Raw genomic sequence first — 20,586 nt, 5'->3', positions numbered from 1 at the left:
ACTACACTGTCAGTATCAAGTAGATCCCACTGATAATCAAAGGTATGCATCAGCATCACCTGGGCTAGTGTATGTGTGTGTGTGTGTGTGTGTGTGTGTGAGAGAGAGAGAGAGAGAGAGAGAGAGAGAGAGAGGGGGGGGGGGGGGGAGGGGAGGGGAGAGAGAAAGAGAGAGAGAGAGAGTGTGTGTGTGTGTGTGTGTGTGTTTGGTGGGGAGTACTGGAGTACTGGGGATTGGACCCAGGGCCTAAAGCACATGAAGCACATATTCTACCACTAAGCTATGCCTACCTTCCTTTTTTTTTAAATTATAGACTCAAGGGCTCAGAAAGACATGATCTGAAATAGCATCCCTTCAGAAATTTCAACTTGCCTTTTCCACCAAACCTTTTCTTTGGGTTAAGGGGATGTAAACAGAAAAACAACCTGCTAAACTCAATAAACACACCTCTCAGTAAGTCTACATGCAGGAGGAAGCATCCATTAGGGCACCTGACAGTGTTTAGTTAGCAGGTACTGGAAGGGTAGCAGCTCTGTCTGATTCAAAGAGCCAGTAGAGCTTTAACTTCAGGCACCCTGGGGTTTAGCTGTAAGGCATGTGTGAGGCTTTGGGGAAGGTGGTCAGTGTCTTGTGGGCCAAGAATTGAACTAAGCACTGAGTGGGGAAAGATGCACTCTGGCTTTAGGGATTCTGAAAGTAAGATACAAGATTTGGATTATTTCAAAGCCACTACTAAACACATGCAAAATAAATCAAACAAAGCATCAAGGTGGTGAAAAAACTGGTGGAACTTAACTGGTTAGAAAGGAGAAGTCTCGGGCTGGGGATGTGGCTCAAGCGGTAGCACGCTTGCCTGGCATGCGTGCGGCCCGGGTTTGATCCTCAGCACCACATACAAACAAAGATGTTGTGTCCGCCAACTAAAAAATAAATATTAAAAATTCTCTCTCTCTCTCTCTCTCTCTCTCTCTCTCTCCTCTCTCATTCTCTCTTAAAAAAAAAAAAAAGAAAGGAGAAGTCTCCAGGTAAAAATTAATCTCACACTGCAGGAGATAATCTAGGGGGATAAGTAGAAGTAGATGGAGAAGGTTGTACACTATAAGGTGGAAGTACAAATAGACAGGTACAAGCTCTAAAAAGGGCCTCCATGAAAAGACTTCTGGTTTTAAAAATAGGAAAGAAATACCTCTATTTGTCAAAATCCCACAGGGGATTCTCCTCTAACAGCTTAGATGCTGAGCTGCTGGGGGCAGAGACCAAACCTCATCCTGCCCTCCTGCTGTAAGTCCTGCACCAGCTACACGTCTTGCCCCTGGCTACAGAGGCCTCTCCATGGAGTGTTAGTCATTCTTGCTCATCATCAAAATAACACCCATCAATGAGCTGCCAGTTACAAACCCTATTCCTACTCTCATCCCTGGATGGTCCCACACAGACGGGAGGAAAAGGTGGTAGTGAGGAGAAACCAAATACTGGGGAACTGCACTGAAGCAGATTTTCCACATACTTCAGAGCAGGGTCAAGAAAAAGCCAGAATCAGGGCTTCTAAGGGAGAAAGGAAGGGCACGGAAAAGGCTGCTTCATTGCAAGACACAAAGCTGGATGAACAACTGAGTCTTTGCCTCGTTGACAAAGGAGAATAAGGGACTCATGCCAGACTGGCTTAAATTGACTGGAGAAAAGCGACTTTTATAATTCACGAACCCTAGCATGTGATGGAAACCCTGGCAAAGTGGCCAAACAGGCACACACTCTTCCAGGCAGAAAGAACTTGAACCATGAGACAATGACAGGCTCCAGGGTCATGGGTAGGGTTGCCCAGGACCTCAGGGCCACCTCAGGAAGGGAGGAAGTACCTAAATGGGGTCTGGCTGCCCCCCATGGCCTGGGGACCACATGTTCCAGCTGCACCCCCTTAGTCACTCACTTCACACCTGCTCTCTCCAGCCGTGATGGGTCCACCCATGTCTGTGATTGTGTGGGCAAGGCTAGTCCTCTTGTGTGGTCACCTTCAGGTTTTCTGTAGTGTCGAGGGGCTCAGGGAGACTTCTCTGTGCCAGAGTCGGGTGGGGTGGGGTACACAAAAACAAGTTAGAGGTAGTACCTTGACAAGGATTTACTGAAAGGTTGCACTGTGCTCTCAAAACCTGCCTAAGAGGCTTGGGACATAGTGAATAGTTAACTTATCAGCGATAAAGGATACTGAAGACCTTCCCCCAGAGCCACTGCAAGAACCTCAGAAAGAAGGAGACATTCCTTTTAGTTGCTGATTCTAGATTTCTCATCAGTGTTGGTGGGTGGAGCTAGAGATCATGATTTAGACAAAAATAAATGTGAAATTTCCTATATCCAAGTGGTTAGGAAAAACTTTATGAGCTACACAGCACAAACCTGCTGTAATCATGTACTAAGTTGAGTGGCAGTCAGACTACAGACGTGGAGAGATGAAGAAATTTCTGGGGTCCAGATTGATCAGATTTTAGAAGATTCAAGAAAGGTGCTGAACAAGGGACAAGCAGAAAAAAGTGGGAAGGCATTCCAAGAGGGAAGGGATAGCATAACCAGAGACCCTAAGATGAGCATGGGGCTTAGGGGCTTTGGTGGGATCAGTCTGTTTGGAGTTAGCAGGTGCTCTGAAGAGTGTGGGTGAGGAGAAAGCATAGGCAGGTGGAATATAGCAGGGAGCGCATCACAGGATCCCCCAGTGCCTAGGAGGCTCTCAGCTGTCAGGTTCTTGTGAGCATCATCCCAGCTCCTTCTGGAATTTAGTGAGATCTTGCATCAGAGTTCTAAGCACCATAATTTTCATTTTTCCTTCACTTTTACAATTTGAATCTGGGATGTCCCCAAAGGCTCATATGTTGAAGGCTTGATACCCAGCTGGTGGCACTATTGGGAAGTAGTGGGAACTTCAGGAGGAGGGGCCTAGTTGGAGGAAGTAGGTCACTGGGGGGCCTGCCCTTGAAGGCTCTATCTTTCCCTGGGTCCCTTTTCTTTTTGTTGTCTGGCTGCCATGAGATGACAGCTTTCCTTTACCAGGCCCTTCCACCATCATGTTCTGCCTTACCAGAGACCCCAAAACAACACAGCCAAGTGATCTTGGACTCAAACTCCTGAAACCACGAGTCAAAAAAAAAAAATCATTATCCTTTAAGTTGATTTTCTCATGTATTTTGTCATAGTGATGGAAAGCTGACTAACATACTCACTGAATCCCTGGAGGGGACCAAAGAAGAAAGGTGTTAAACTCCTTTCACATATTAAACCTCTGCTACTGAAAGGATGAGGCTGTTCCAGAGGGACCTTTGAGAGAGAAATATGGATGTCATTTGTCCTTTATGAGAAATCCACATTTCATACATCTTCAAGGCAAGAAGGCAGGAGGCGATGATGAAGATACTCCTTAATTCAGCAGAAAGGCTTTACTACCTCCTTTCTGGAAGAGATACCAAGATTCATTTTGAAAAGACAGCAACCAGGATCTGTCAAAAGGACAGCAAAAAGGACAAGAATGTTCACTCTTACTGCTGCTATTCAGCTTTACATACAAGATCCTAACCAGTACAACAGGGCAAGAAAAAGACATTGAAGACATGCACATTGGAGGGGAAGAAGTAATTCTTTTCCTTACTTTGCCGGCAACATGATCTTATATGTAGAAAAGCCTAAGGAATCTGAGAGAATATACTAGAAGTGATAAGTTTAGAAAAGTTTCAGAATACACTATTAAAAAACAATGGGAAGACTAAGCTATGAAAATATTTCCATGCATAATAACAAGAAAAAGATATGAATAATTTTAACAAAAGAAGTACAAGACCAACATATTGAAAGAGAATTGAAAGATCTTTTAAAAATGGAGTATTATGCCAAGTTCATGGATTGGAAGATTCAATATTGTTAAGATTTGAATTGCAATTGTTCATAAGTTGATCTATAGTTGCATAATAAGGCTAATAGTAAACCCTAAAGTAGTAGGGAGCATTGAAGATCAGTAAATGCTTAGCCCAGAGCCTGACAACAGAGGAGGCTGCTAAGGGAAAATCCTGAATCAATTATTCCAACAGAAAATGCAGGGCCTCCTTGTAACTCTAGAATTGTAGACTCTTTGGTATACTGTAGCAGAATTGCAAGACCCTTGCTTTCCTAATTTAGCAGCCTTTTTTCATGAAGAAGCCTGGGGTAGTGGACTTAAAGCCTTGGTTTCCAAGTCCTGGTTCTGTCATAATTGGAACATATAACAGAGTTCCCTACCCTCTCTGGGTTCCTCCAGTATATCTCTCCTTCCAAGTGGGGTTGTTGGGCTATGTCTGAAGTCACTGCTCATTACCAATGTTAAAAGTGTCAGGCTGGGCTTGGTGGTGCGTGCCTGTAATCCCAGTGGCTCCGGAGGTTGAGGCAGGAGGATCGCAAGTTCAAAGCCAGCCTTAGCAAAAGTGAGGTGCTAAGCAACTCAGCAAGACCCCGTCTCTAAACAAAATAAAAAATAGGGCTGGAGATGTGACTCAGTGGTCCAGTGCCCCCGAGTTCAATCCCCAGTACAAAAAAAAAAAAAAAAGTCCTCTGTGAAGTAATGATAGCACAGAGCACAGGGTGGGGGCTGGGGCCCAGCCCAAGAGATCACTGTGCTATAAGCTGGAATATGTAGAGAGTAGCCTAGCAGGAGGCCATGGAAATTTTCACAAACCAAAATTGGCATTTGGAGTCAAACTGGAAAGTTGTGAACAGGATGCTGCTGAAAATGGTGCCAGGCAGGGCTGCTACCTGAGGTTTTGGCAGGCTCTACCCACTGCCAGCTGATTACAGAAGGATGTTGTGTCATCAGGAAATAGGAATTTGAAATGACCCTACAGGAAGGTGTGAACAACAACAGAAGCAACAGAAAAAAAAAATAAAAATAAAAACCAGACTGGTGGAGTGTGTGGTGTGGATTGGGAGACATGTGAGTTCTCACTTTCAACACTCAAGAAATTTCTAAAGAAAAGTCCATCTAGCATTCAAAGATGGCATTGTGATAGATTCCTTCATCTGCCCCTCTTCTCCTCCATTAAGACCTCCTGGGGGAGGAGAGGGGCATAGCCTCTTGAGGGGATGACTCATTTCTGGCTTAGGATGCCACAGTCCTCCATGTAACAACTTGCAATGGACATTTGCTTTTCTTTTCCTTTTTGGATGCCCAGTATATGCTCCTATTTTTTTCTTTTAAAATCACTTGGATTATTTGGGGGGAAATTTCCTTTCCCCTATTGTACAATCTTAGGCTGTCAGTACAGGCATGCTGCCCTCCTCTGGCCAGTTAAATTTTCTCTTGGATTCTGAGTTTTCAGAGTGATGGGTAAGAATGAGAAAAAAACTCAGTTGATGACCTGATTTTATGGGCTTTGCTCAACTTTTACTTCTACTACTTGAACCCCAGCTCTTCTCCAGTTTCTTAGTTGTTCTTCCATTCTATGATTCCCTGATACTATTTCAAGTAGGGTGTGGTCCATTTCTGTTACAAAGACATAGAATGTGTTTGTGACACTTGCTTGAGGCAGTTTTCAGGAGGGACATGCTCAGGGAAATAGAAAGAGCCTAACTTCAGGCACCCACCCTCAATCTTCAGATTCCTCAACTTTTTAGCTATGTGATCAGAGGTGAGTCACTAAGTCCCTCTATGCCTCAACATCTGTAAAATGGAGATAGTATTACTTTTCATCACTATCAAGTTTAAATGCATTTATTCACTCATTCATGTAATATTTGCCCAGCAGCCACTATTTGCCTAGAACTCTGTGAGGAACCAGAATAGAAATATGAACAAGAAAGACATTGTATGGGCTGGGGATGTGGCTCAAGCGGTAGCCTGGCATGCGTGCAGCCGGGGTTCGATCCTCAGCACCACATACAAACAAAGATGTTGTGTCTGCCGAAAACTAAAAAATAAATATTAAAATTCTCTCTCTTAAAAAAAAAAAAGACATTGTATAATCCCAGTCTTCATGGAGGCATACAATCTAATGGGAAGAGACATATCGTATATGTATTTACAAGTTCAAAGGCACATACTCTAGTTTCTCTTCAGATAATATAAATCTTTTGCTTTTTGCAAGTTTAAAGCCCTGTGGGAGGACTGAAGGAATCCAGTTGAGAGCCATGTATGAAAGACCTTTAATAATTATGACTTCCTTTTCTCCTGGCTGTTTTCTTTTTCATCATGACCTTTTGCATTTTGCATGCATGTTTACTTTTTTTTACCACTGATACCCCACTCATCCATGTTCTTGTAGTAGAATTAGAATACTCCAGAGAAACCCAGATTTGGTTCATTGGTTGATTGACATCCACATTATATTTAAAGCATGTATTAGAACACTTTCACCCCTACAGATGAACCAACTATGTGTGTGTGAAGAGTGTCCTTACCTTGGGCATAAAGAGAAGCCAAGAATAAGAGAACAGGGAAAGCAATAGGGAGGCTCTAACACCTTTAGAATTGACTGCTTCTCAGATTAACAAGGTCTAGTAGGAGTTATGACAAAGAGGCTGACCTAAAGTTGATTGACAAAACAAGGATAAACACTATCCCTCATCCACTAGGTAGCTTTCTAATATAACAAAGTCTCAAAAATGATTCACAGAACTTAGCACCAGAAAATGTTCTTAGAGAACATTTAGAAAGGCCCTTTATTGCCAGGTGTAGTGGCACATATCTGTAATTCCAGCAACTCAGGAGGCTGAAGCAGGAGCATCACAATTTCAAAGCCAATTTCAGCAACTTAGCAAGACCCTGTCTTAAAATTTAAAAAAAATTTTAAAAAAGGGTTGGGGATATAGCTCAGTAATTAAGTGCCCCTGGGTTCTATTCCTGGTACAAAATAATAAGAATAGGTCTGGAGATGTAGCTTAGTGGTAAAGTGCCCCTGGGGGGGGGGGAGGGAGGGAGGGAGGGAGGAGGGGGGAAGGGAGAAGGGGGGGCAGGGAGGGAGGGAGGAGGGAGGGAGGGAGAGAAAGGAAGGAAGGAAGGAAGTCCAGCCCACTCACCCCTTTATTTACTGATAAGGTAATCATGGCTTATTAAATCTCTTATGTATGTCCTGGGTGTGTACTCCTGTGTACTTTTAGATCTCTGCTAAAGCACTAAGAGAGCCTAGATTATTTCATCATCATATGGTCAAGTCTTGGTGGCTGTGCCGTATGATAAAAGCCTGGGTTGAGCTCCAAAAGGAGAAGAACCAGAGGAATGAGGGTCTGTGTTAGATATTGGGGAGGGACAAAGAAGAGACACAAGTACTTTAGGGTTTAGTTGGGGAATTCAAAAACACAAAATGCCAGATATCACACAAGGCAATAATTAACAAGAACTGCCTGTTAGATATGATCATATCAACATTTCTGAACCCAGTTCATCATTTCTGCCCAGTTATCTCCTTAGACTCATATTGGAAGTGCCTTCTCCTCAGACACCTGCATACATTAATAGCAGTATCATCCTCCAGTCACAAAGGCTTAAAACATTCAAGTTAGTTTTTATTCCCACATTTCCATCAACCCCATATCCAGTTAATTATGGGTCCCACTGATCTGATCCTTAAATTCTACCTTTTCCTGACTAAAGACATCAGGGTAGTATTCCTAATATATAACTATTACCATTCCCCTGCTCAAAATCCTTTGGGTTGCTGCAAAATATCATTTGCATAATGAAACACAAGCTCCTTATGATCTATATCCAATTCCTTCCTTCTTTCCTGAAACTATCTTATGTGATTTATTAACCATGATTTTAACTTTTTATGTTTTGATACTTTGACATCTGAATTGACTCTGGAGGGAACTCCCACCCCCCCCCCCACACCCATCCAGGGCTAACCAATGCTTAAGAGATAGTAAACTGCTAGCCCTGGACATACCTTTCAAATGCAGAAGCACCCACCCCACTTTCCCCAACACCTAATCTTTGGGTCCTTTGCACCCATGGTCACTAGTCCCCTGCTCTAATCATCCAAGGGCCAGTTAACAGATAACTAGGGATAATCCCTATTCCCCTAAATTGGTTGAAGTCATCAAAACTAGCTAATCCTGAACTGTTAACTCCTCTTTGTCTGATCCTTCCCCTAGAAATCACCATCAAGGCTTCTGCCCTTATTTTCTTTTGCTCCTTTTGTCTCATTAGTGCTTCCCTCTGTGGCCCCTTGCAATATGTCATGCCTCCTCTTAGGATCTGTGAGTATAAATTAACAGTCATCTCTCTGTTGACTTTGTTATATAAAATTATAAATACCTATATTTTAATATAAGGAACTCTATCCTCCAGAAGTAGTCCTCTGTTCCCCAAACAGGACCCTGCTTTCCTATGTCCATATTTCCTCATTTTCAAATAAACTTCCTTTGCGACTACTGCACTTTATAGTTCTATCCATCCTTCAGTGTATTCTCACAAGCATTGTCTTAAAACCCTGGTAATGAAGATGAGTGTGTGAATTACAAGTTAGTGACTATTGTATGCCACATGGCAAGTTGAAGGCAATGTCAGGCCTTGGAGCCTCACAGGCTTTCTTTGCAACCTTCTCAATCATTGCATTGGCTCAGATCCTCTGAATGTGTGCAACAGAAATAGACATTAATCAACTTGAGCACAAAAGGGATTTCCCGGAAGGATGACGGGGAAGCTCACAGAATTGCAGAAGAGCTGAAGGAACGGACCTCAGGTGAAGTGGGAACAAGTGATGAGTCTCTGAATTTCCCTTCATGATCTGTCTTAAATAGGACTCAAATCAAGCCTACTCTCCTTAAAGTTCCAAATATCTGGAAGTGACATTTTGAGGCATCCAGCCAATTAGATGTAATCCCTAGATCAATGAGCTATGGTAGGATGTGTTTGAGAGGTAGGGGAGGGTCCCAGAACACCGATGCGATCAGTGGAGTACTATACTTATGTATTAGAATTTCCCAAAGAAAATAGAAATGTTGACACCTGGGCGTACACCCCAATTCAAGTCTCTTACAACTTCCTAATGTAGCAAACACTTAACTCTTCTATACCCAGTTGGGCAGTAGACAGTCAGATTAAAACAGCTCCAAAGCAAAGCAATTTTAACAGTTGAATAAATAGTCACTGGACACAATTCTATACAAAAAAAACTAGCTAGATACTGCGTGGAGAAAGTGATGAAATTGGGCTCTGAAAATTAGTTAAGACCTGGCAACTGTTCAAGGACAAGATAGGCATGCAAACCAGGATAAAGGCAGGCAGGGTACAGGAAGTGATGTTACTAAAAGGTAAAAGTCATGCTCCTAAAAGAATGCTATGAGGTTTTACAATATGAACAAATTCCCTAAAATCTACATCCAGAGAAAAACTGAAAAGCTAAAGTCCAGATTTTCCTTCTTATTGAAACTTCATCTTATGCTAAAAACTATACATGACTCTATGTGGAAAGGAACTCAATGTTCTTCTTTCCACCTACTGCAGCCCAGATGCCAATTTAAACATCTGCCACCCCTTGACTGCAATTAGGGAAGCTCTGGGGTCAGCCCCTACTCAGATGACTAAATAAACACTGTATCAGGGGAAAAAAAGAAATTACCAAAAGAGTCTTGCATATACATCTATGAAGATTTCAGATGCTCCATCAAGGAGAAATTTCTGAAAGTCTTTGAGCACAGCAAGGATAAAGTACTTTAGAATGCTTGATGATAGGGTTAAGCATAGAGTTCTTAGCCAATAACATCACTATACAAGGAGAGTTTGCCACAACATTTCATAACTCAAGTGCAGGCCCAAGGCCACGTTGTTGCAACATATTTGGATCCATCTCACATTGTAGTGATGAGAGAGCGTGAAGAATTTAACAATCTTAGACTCATTGGTATTATCAAAATGATCTTCTTTATTGAAAGCAGCAAGGTATATCTCATAACTTCTCAAAGTCAAAGACCAAGTTAAAAATTTGATATGGGGGTGGAAAAATGCAAAATCGTCTTCACTTACTCCAGAGGCACAAGAGGAGATGGACCATGAAGAATATAGGGAGAGGGAAAGCTGAAGAAGGAAATTATGCAGGGAAGAGGTACATTATCTGCATTATTTCTACTGTTGAAGTGGGGGAAAGTGAGGGCAACAGAACCCTCTCACCTTTAACAGCAGAAAGATAACCTGTTGATTAAGGGAGAAAATCAGTTAATCTTTCTACAGGTCCACTACGCTTCAGTTACTGCTACATTTTCTTTGACTTGTGAATCTACAGATAGGGAAGCCTCCAGTATTTGTACTTGTAAATTACAACTTAAAAGGTATGGCAGACATCTCCTCACTCTTAATACATATGTATGTCTCATCTTTAGAACTCAGTTTCTTTTAGCCTAATGTTCAGCCTCCACTGCTGAGTTGAAAAATAGTTGAATGGAAACAATTTCATGTGGCTCAACTTGATACATAAATTAACTATAAATTATGTTAAGTGTACTGTTAAATAAAAATATTAAAAATTGTGAACTTGCTTTGTCATCTTGTCATTAAAAATATCTATCTATATATCTCACATTGAGATCCTTAAAAAAAAAAAATAAATGGAAGTGACCAAGGCCCTTCTTGGCTAGAGCCAGTTTCTACCTTTATCCTGAAGCCTTCACAGAGCAGAGAAGGCCTCATGAGAATCATTTGATGCTCAACACGAAGAGCACTTCCCATGTAGCAAGTCTTTTTTTTTCCCTTAAATATTGCACTTCCACCTTTTTTTTTCTTTTTGTGATACTGGTATTTAAGCTATATCCTACTCCTTTTTAATTTTTATTTTGAGAGAGGGTCTCACTGAGTTGCTGAGGCTGGACTTGAAACTGGATCCACCTGCCTCAGCATTTGGAGTATCTGGTATTACAGACACATGTTGCTGTGCCCAGCTTCAGCTTCATTTCTAGTTAACTACCTAAATCAATAAAGGCTGTCCTAATGCATATTTTTTATATCACTACATCTGTTTGGCCACCAGACTGCAAACATATCTTCTCTCTTTAAATGTTCAATGGCCTCTCCAAACTATATTTAACCTCCTACAAAGTTTGACATGAATTCTAAATTCACTCACTGAAAATTTAGGCCAACATAAAACTTAGTGAAATTGCTATCAGAAGTTTCTCTGGCTAACTCTGCATATAGATGTTGCTGTAGCAAAGACAGACTGATAACAGGTATAGAGTCCTGCTATCATTTCTCCTCACTCATCTCCAACAAAGATTATGTTTGCTGCAGGTATGCTGTGTATATGCATATAGCATAGCTATATATGTGCTTATTTTTAAATAAATATTCATGGAAGCCTGATGATGTGTCAGGCACTGGAGATACAATGTGCATGAACTAGACAAGTTCTGTCACGGAGCTCACAATCTAGTGGGTAATACAGACAAGAGGGAATGATAATATGTTAAGTGCCATAATAGGAAGGATCAAATGTGACTAAGGTCCTATGGAAGCAGCCATCCATACCACAGGGTTGTGTCTACCTGTGCCAAGCACTATTTAGGTGCCAGAAGAAGAGATAACTGGGAGGCTCATTTGAGCAAGGTACTTACTTAATGAGGAACAGGATGCTAAGGAGCAGGATAGAGACAGTCACCTGGACTCAGAATGAGAGGTCGGGGAAGTCTTACTGTTTGCAGTGATGCCTGAATTAAGATCTGAAGGATGGAGTAGTCAGCCAAGTGAGGAAGTCTGCAACTAAGGGGAAAGTGCTCTAGACAGAGCAAAACAAGACATGCAAAAGACTAGAAGAGAAGGAGCAAAAGAGATGAAAAGTTTGGAAAAGATGAGGGGGTAGTCAATAACCACTAGCTACCCCTATGCCTGAAAACATTTGTTTCAAATGTGCAGGGGCCAGTTTATTCATTTTTTTTTTCTTTTAGAAGCCTTATTGATACACCAGTTGAAAGATGTCTGGGTACATACGTCGCAAAACATGCCAAAGGAATTCCTGCCATCTGGTGGGCAGAAAGAACATCACAATGCACAGAAAATCACTACTATAGTTTTTAGGATCATGGTATCTCAGATGGTGACATTTCCACCCAATGTTATATAAAAGCCCTGATGTATGTAACTACATTCTCAGGCAATGCTCTCCTATATGAAAAGATGAAGGAAGCTAGGGGAAGGGAAAGTTATGTACTCGTACCAACACTATACTCGGGGAGCATAGTCTTATACAATCCTACAAATAGCAGGTGCATGTACTCCATTTTGCAGCTGAAGAAACTGAGATTCAGTTTAAGAGCGAGTCTTGGCTGAGTGCTTCATGTTACGCTACCTGAAGTCAGGGTTTATTTTTTAATCATTAAAAGGTGAAGCAGGAGGCATGAAAATGCTCCCCAGTTGTGTGTGACATTTATACTTTAAAATACATTTATACTTTTAAATGTATACCTCAGAGAAATTACTGAAGACCCCATGTGATGCTCAAAGACATTGGAAAAATCTTAGAAATAAACATGTCAGTTAGTCCCCCTCAGAGGCTACATTACAAGGGACATATTTTCAAAGCTAAAAAACTGGAATGCATTTCTAACAATTTCATAGTACTTTTGGTTTAATGTCAGAAATGCAATTTGGAAGTAGAAATGCTGGAATTCCCAGAACACATAAGTGAGTTTTTGGAATTAAAACTATTTCGGAAAAATCCAGGATAAATAGGATCTCATATGTATGAAGATGAATTATATCAGCATAATCAAGTGTGCACATTATGCTTTCCCATGATATAACTTATTTGTGAATCCTTAAAACAATTTTTTTTTATTGTTATAGTGTTTGGCACAGAAATAGGAGTGAAGAACATGACTATAATAATTATGAAATTTTTTGCTTGTACAAGGATGTGAAGGGTTATAGATAAAATGTCCACCAGCTGTTCTTTTTCCATTGAGGTCAACCCAATGGAAAGAGCACCAAGATGGAACAGAGGAATTACTAGATAGATAGGATGGGGATGGGGCAGCTGAGAAGCCTTAGGAGGGATCACCAAGGGAAACAGGCTAAGCCTTCAGATGCTTAAGAATTAAAGGGTCTATTTTTAGGCTGGTAGTATTCTTGGAACTACGGGGTCAGGTTCCTAGTTAACCCAAAAGTTTTGACTGAATAGGAGACTTTAAAGTGTTGTTAGAGACCTTAACTTCTTATAATTTATGTACAGGAAGTCAAGGAAATGATATTTGGACTGATCAGGGAAGGTTTTGTAGAAGGCAGTGAATTTCTGGTGGCCCGATAAGAATGAAAGCATTTGGGATACACAGATTGGAAGGACAAACATTAGAGATAATGGCAACTACAAAGTTCAAAGACCACTTTGGCTTAGTATTTTGCCAAGAAAGCAAATTAATTAAACGTAACTTAAAAGCATTCACTTGACTAATATTTATTGAGCACCCAACTCAATAAATGCCAGGCACTAATCACAAATTATAGGGGAGAACAAGAAAGATATTTTCTCATAATATATAACAGAGATGTACGCTGTTGTTTTTAATTTTTTTAAACATAAAACTCATGTTTACAGGCTGGGGTTGTGGCTCAGTGGTAGCACACTTGCCTAGCATGCATGAGGCACTGGGTTCAATTCTCAGCACAACATATAAAAAATAAATGAATAAAGGTCCATCAATAACAAATTAAAAATTTTTAAAAAGTAATGTTTACTTTTTGTGAAGAGTTTAAAATTTTTATGTGATCATTTACCTGTGGGGTTTTAAAATAAATCAAGATCAAAGAAAGGTACTCACAGAACACTAGGTATTCATTTAATGGAAAGTGTATGTGGTACTGAGGTTGGTGGCACATGCCTATAATCCCAGTGACTGAGGTGGAAAAATCAAAAATTTGAGGGCTGCCTCAGTAACTTAGTGAGACTCTGTATCCAAATAAAATAAAGAAGACTGGCATGTAGCTCATAATTAGAGTGCCAGTGGGTTCCATTTTACTTCAGTAAAATAATTTTAAAAATAAAGGAGCTATGGTTATGCTTGCTAAAAGTCACTCATATGCATTGTTTGACTGGTTTTGTTTTTAATCAGAGCTTTTGGGTACAGAAAGATAGTGATCAGCAACATGCCAGAAGAAATGCAGAAATTTCTACATGGTAAAAAAATGAGTGTCTAGAGAGCTTTAGAAGTAACTGGATTCCCCAGACCCCTGCTCCTCTTTCTTAAGGACAGAGATAAAATAACAACAATGTGAGGCCACAGAGGCATACATCTGTTTCTGATTTCTCTGTCTTGTCCTAGTTGGAAGTAATTTCTAGATCATATGCTACAGTCTCAGAAGTTACAGAAGGAATTCACACAAAGGGCAAATACATAATTAAATACACATACAAAAACACACCATCAATAGAATGTAGATAAGGAACATATGCAGAACTTTTGATTAGGATGAAATTATCCGATGGTTCTTTAATTTTCTTATTTGTGCAACTAGCCCAAGTGTTCAGTATTTACTGATATCAGGATGTCAGAAATCCATCCCTTGATCCATCTTCTTAGTTTCCTACTACACTGGCACTGGCATTTTGGAAGTCTGGAACTAAAGATGAATCTACAAGTTACTTATTCCTTATTTTCCTTTGTGTTAGAATTAAATTTCCTAGTTCTAAACCTGGTACTTTTCTTAAAGAATTGCTTCAGTAAGGTCCAAGATGGAATCTGCTTAATGGCAAGGACCTCAAGTGTTAAACTAAAAAATATATTTGCACTTGGGGCATACTTAAATAGAAATTCTAAACCATTCACATCTGTTTTCTAGTCATCTTTCTTGCCTTATTTTAAAACAACAACTTTTTTGTTGTTGTTGTTTCTCTGTTTTCTTTTTTTGTGGTGCTGGGAACTAAACCCAGGGCCTCATGCATACTAGGCAAGTGCCCTAGCACTGAGCCCCAGCCCCACACATACCATCTTTTGACTTTTTTTTTTTTAAATTCATCCTTTTGAATTCTTTTCTATAAATTGTTAAATGTTTTAAGCACTCAAAACAGAGGTCAAGGATAATTTTATCCTTTTAGTTCATTCTCTTCTATGAAAAAAAATTAGCAGGTCAAATTAAACTCTTAAATTAAGTTACAATTTATTTTCTGGACTTTATTTTTAGAATTTTCTCACCCAATTCAAATTGCTCTTCTAAGATCATGCTTTTTAACTTTAGATTATATATCTAAAACATCATTATTTGTTAAATGCTTGCCTTACTACTGACTTTTGAGGTTACACTGTTTAAAACCTTGCTGTAATTTGACCCAGAATTAACTAATTCTGATTACTTATTTGGTACATGGTAGATAATGTTGACCTTTCAAGGAAGGAGTTTAACACATAATTTGACAAAATTAGGAAATGACAGCATCAGTTCTAAGAATACAGAAAAAAGAATTTGAGGAGAGAGTTGACAATGTCTGGTGTGAGATACCATGTTCTTTAAAGACCACAGACAACATGCACCAATGTAGGCGGAAACAATACATCTGCAGACACTGGCAGACAGTATTACCCGCCGAATTTGGCCAGTTTCTTAAGATAAATAACTTTTTGGTGACGTGCAGGGCTGAAATTACATAAACAACAGAAATTACTAAGCCTAAGCCAGCAAGTTTTGTGAGTTTTAAGCTTTTATGCAATCAATACCCTGACATCTGTACCACAATTCTGTCTCTAAAATACTGATGCCAGAAACTAAAATATTAACATTACTTGTTGATTTTTGTTCAGATTTTGAAATAAACTAAATTTAATTCTTTGGAACAACCATCTTAAGCCACATTTTTATTTAGATCATTAAGACAACCATAATCATCTCCTTATAAGGAAAAGTTTCATTAAAATGCTAGAGAGCTGCAGCCTGTTTAAAAAACCAATACTTGTAGCTTGTTATACTAACAGTTCCAATGTCTAACCATTATAAATGAAAACACCCTTAACAGTTTTATCTCAAGAGTCTGACTAGTAAGAATTTTAAAAGGCTGACAATGAAAAATAGCTGAATATTCCAGGAACTTCTATAATAATAGGAAATGGCATTAACTCATTACCTTCTTAATCTTTCTCCAGAAATGACTATTTTGTCTGATTAAAATATATGAGGGAGGTAACTGCCATTATAAAATGGTATCCGGAAGGCTTAGAAACTGCAAGAATAGGTATACAGAAGTCCCTTATTAGTTTTATCCAGCACGTTGGGAATGTGTTTGCCAAACTGAGGCAACATTCTCCAGTGGAACTGAAATATACCAGGAGCAAATTTGTAATATTAGATATTTTTAAAAAGATCTTTTACCTCCCTCCTTGAATATCAACAAAGTCTGTACCAACAGAAAATTAAAACAATAGCTCTGAATTCTAAACTTTCTTTAAAAATGTCTTCTTCCCTTGTTCTTCTGGGTAGTTAATTTTTTTCTTCCTCTTAATTTTCTGAGGATATGTGAGTCAAAAATCGTAGCTAAGATTTCACTTTGGTTACTGAGGTTTACTGTTTTATAATTTGTGATTAATATCCTACAAATTAAGTCAATTAGCAGCTTTTTAATTAAAAAATCAATAAATTATATATTACATTTGAGCCAGGTCAGTATTTGTTTACCTACTATCCACTATTTGCTTAAAAGAGATGTTTCATTAATCTCAGAATAAAATTACTCCCAGTAGTCAAAATTTTTTTGGCATTTTCCTCCCTTTCTTCTAAGTGAAGGGGTATTGCTATATTGTTCATGATGGCCCAAATTCTTGGACTAAAGTGATCCTATTGCCTTGACCCCAAAGTAGGCACGTGCCATACAAGACTGGCTTAAACAACCATTTTTAAAATCAGTCTGACATAAAAATACAAAAGGATAACTTTATTAAACATTCAAATTCAAAAAGGATTACAGCATAAGACAGCAGATCAAAAGCCATGGTGTGTGTGTGTATATATATATATATAATAGTGTATACACACAAACACACAAACACACACACAATTATCTACATTTACCAAATATTATACTACACTTATCAGATTAGGTAGCTATACTGACCTGTCAATGCTCAAAAAAATGAAGTAAATATCTGTCCCTAATCTGTTTTTATAATTTATTAATCTCAGATCTACTCCTCCAGACTTATTTCCCATAGGAAGTTTGTGATGCTGTACACATCATGCTACATGCTCTACATATCATTTTGGAATGTAAATAATATATAAACTTCTATCTTAGGTCCCTTCCCACTTTGCCTCCTTCATTATCTCTTTTCCCAATCCAATAATCATTCTTCACTAAATAAGACCAACTTAGTTAAAACAGGGTATAGAAATCTGGAGGGCTCTAGATAGAGGAAAAATCTCCAGTAATATTTTCAATTCTGTATTCATTTTTCCTTTGGGCAGCTACCTAATAATATTAATATGATGTAAAAAAAAAGAAAAAAAACATACACATTCAAAAGAGAAAAGGATAAGCATTTTAGACTATTAATACTCACCTTAGTCCTAAAGGCTTTCCCTTATCAACCAATGTGTATATTATTACTTTTAAGTTCCCAACTGTAAACATAAAACATTTAATACAACACCCAGAAACTTTATGGTAAATGCCATATGATTTCCAAAGTGACTATGTTAGGTGAGGACAAAGAAAGAAAAATAAATAAGACAATTTACACAAAAATGTGTTCATGAAATACTTTTTTTAAGTGGATAAATTCAACTTTAAGTGATATTTTGCCCCACGACCAACACTTCCTTACTGTCTTACTGTTCGTAAAAGATATCCTCTAGGAAAGGAAATTATCTTTATCTATAAAACTGTTAAGAGTTCTAGCACCATTTTGAACTTTTCAAAAGGACAGAGCTTATACTCTTAAGGAATCAGTAAACTAAGTCTTTTGACTCATTTGATCCCTATCACACCCATTAATTTTAATACTTTCACCTTGAACGCATGTGCTAGGCTAAAACTACTTTTTTTTTTTTTTTTGCATATGGCAGTGAAAAATTTTAGAGAAACTAAGGTCTGATTTTACTTGTATTGATTTAACTCAAAGATTATGCTATCTGTCCAAAAAATTCTCCCAGATATTTTAGAGTAATCTTAATCTCTATTTTATAACCTGTCATGAGAGCAGATAATAACATTTTAAAATAAATTATTTATCCTATTCTGGTATCAACAAGAACATACAGCTATTATAAAAATTCTTCACCTCACAATACACAACAGTAACATTAAATGAAATACCACCATCACAAGCTCATATCTTTAAAAAATGGATGTAACAAAGCTTCTTCTGCTGTTATTCTGGAAGCTGGATTTAAATCTAGAAGTTTATCAAGCAGGTCATAAGCTTCATCAGGTACCTCATCCCAGCCTTCTAAATTGGTACTACATTCATCACAACTACTGCCACAGCCATTACTATCCCCTTTACATAATGAATTCCCTAAGTGTTGTGCCTGGGATGTTTGTATGATGTAAGAAGCTTTCTGGTCAGTCTTCTCTGAAAAGGATGGGTCATACGTACATCCTTGACTATCACTTGTTAATCTGGAAGTGTTAGAATCTCGACCCCTGAGTCTCTCACAGAGTTTCCTTAAGTCTTGTGCTGGGACTTCTTTGCTACATAATATTGATTTGCCTAAAAGAAAAAACAAAAATACATACACACATATTTCATTATATTAGTTGCATATATCAAAAGCATCTGTCATGGGAAAGAGGCAAGTCCAGCCATGTGCTTTATGAGTGTGTGTGTATATATATATATATATATATATATATATATATATGCATATACACAGAATATTAACACAGAGCACCACATGCATTTTTTTTTTTTCTGGTGGGGGTAGTGGGAATTGAACCCAGGGGTGCTTTATCACTGAGCTATATCCCCAGCCCTTTTTGTTTTTTGTTTTGAGAAAGGGTACTGCTAAATTGCTAAGGCTGCCCTTGCAATCCTCCTGCCTCAGCCTTCTGAGCCACTGGGATTAAGAGCATGCAATACGGTGTCTAGCTACGACATCCTATTTTTAAGTTGTATTTGAACTACATAATTGAAGGCCAAACCATAAAGTGGGAAATAGTAAGTAGAAAGCAGCAACTTACTGAGCTATGCCAGGTACTCACTTGACTCTGCCCACTTCTCCAGCTTTCTTTTATTCTTTTGTAATCTTTAGCTGCAGCTCCACCCTCCATCCTACCTCCCATCGTCTATGCTTTTAAGCACTCCACACCCTTGTGTGCCCAGGAGGCTCCCATATACATCTTCACCTTGCTCAAGAAGCCCCTCTGTGATGACACTCAGATGCAACTGATCATGTTAAACTTCTGTCATTTCCTGGGAAGAGTTCTATTATTACTTTTTTTTGTTTTGCCCGGCTCCACCTGCTCTACTTATTTATTTATTTATTTATTTTTTACATGTGCTCTTATTATTATTATTTTTTGCATTACAATTCTTAATACACCTTTATACCACGATTTATCATACCACTGTATACAAGATATGTTAAAAACCAAATTCACATCTTCATACATGTATTTTGTACAACAATGAGGGTCTCTCTCCTTCTACCATCCATGCAATTCCCCTTCTCTCTCCCTTTCCCTCGCATTCCTCTTCCCTGGATACATTACATTGTAACTGACAAAATGTATGTATGTCTTACTTACTAGATAATGTATTCTTTCAAGACAGGGAATGTCCTATTTATTTTTGAACCCCCAAAACCTATACAATGCCTGGTACCTGCTAGTTGCTCAGTTAATGTCTGTTAGACTGAACAAAAAGGCATTGTTCATTTGAACATCTGTATTCAAATGTCACACTCTTAGAGGTACTGGTTTTATTCAACCTGTCCTAAATGGCTGAGCTCTCTCCCTTTCTCCTCATGTTTTTCAGCACCATTCACTTGTTAGTAAACATTTACTTTCTTGCCCTCATTAGAGAGGGTATTTAAGCTCTATAAAAACAGAAACTCACAACAGTACCTGGCATATAAAGTCCCAATAATGTTTCTCAATGAATTAATAAGCAAATTAGATCTCAAGTTTCTAAAACATAAATGTATTTATAAAATAATTTACCATCAGCTTATTATCAGACACAGGGAAACATAAGTTACGCACACAAATAGGTAACTGTATGCTAATTGCTAATTTCCTTATTAAACAGAAATGTGGCTCTAAATGATTAGCATAACATTTAGATCTCTTTCTGGAGTATGCAGATTATAAACAAAGCAATTTGGATGAAGTTACCTTTACATATTCTGAGACTGATGTAATAGGGCAGGAAAAAGTGGGGAGGATGACCCCAAGGAAAAACAAAAGGAAACAAATGACTACCAGCTAAGTGTGGTGAGGACACCACAGGCCAATTCTTCTTTACTTTTAAATCTATCATTATCTCTAGAAAATTCTAGCCAGAGGAGAATAGTCACATAGTTTTGATTTATTAGCTTGCTCTCAAGTCATGAAATAAAAATAGTATATAGAACATCCCAAGCAGTACAATATGCTTAAATTATTTTTGTACATGACTAAAGAGTACATTTAAACTATTCAGGGAAAATAATATACACTAGTACATTCA

The 20,586-nt window shown here is 38.6% G+C and overlaps 1 protein-coding gene across 8 annotated transcripts in view; it reads right to left on the bottom strand.

Moving 5' to 3' along the window:
* The window catches only part of Cdc7 (cell division cycle 7), a 69,351-nt gene that overhangs the window by 21,573 nt on the left and 27,192 nt on the right, over positions 1-20,586 (bottom strand). For 3 of the 8 annotated variants that reach the window (XR_013427901.1, XM_078026726.1, XM_078026725.1), the window contains exon 12: positions 18,514-18,627. The exons of 2 other annotated variants lie outside the window; for them this stretch is intronic. Coding sequence is in view for 5 of the 6 variants with exons in the window: in XM_078026726.1 (XP_077882852.1) it covers positions 18,514-18,627 (114 nt within the window). In the remaining variant the exon portion in view is untranslated. Of the gene's footprint in view, positions 1-16,829; positions 18,628-20,586 lie in introns of those variants that run through there. 3 more of the 8 variants (XM_078026722.1, XM_078026724.1, XM_078026723.1) reach the window with 1 other exon arrangement.

The sequence above is a fragment of the Ictidomys tridecemlineatus genome, chromosome 11 (assembly GCF_052094955.1).
Source record: "Ictidomys tridecemlineatus isolate mIctTri1 chromosome 11, mIctTri1.hap1, whole genome shotgun sequence".
In the NCBI taxonomy this organism is placed as follows: Eukaryota; Metazoa; Chordata; class Mammalia; order Rodentia; family Sciuridae; genus Ictidomys; species Ictidomys tridecemlineatus.
The sequence above is the reverse complement of the archived record's forward strand: the minus strand, read 5'-3'. Positions and strand labels throughout refer to the sequence as shown.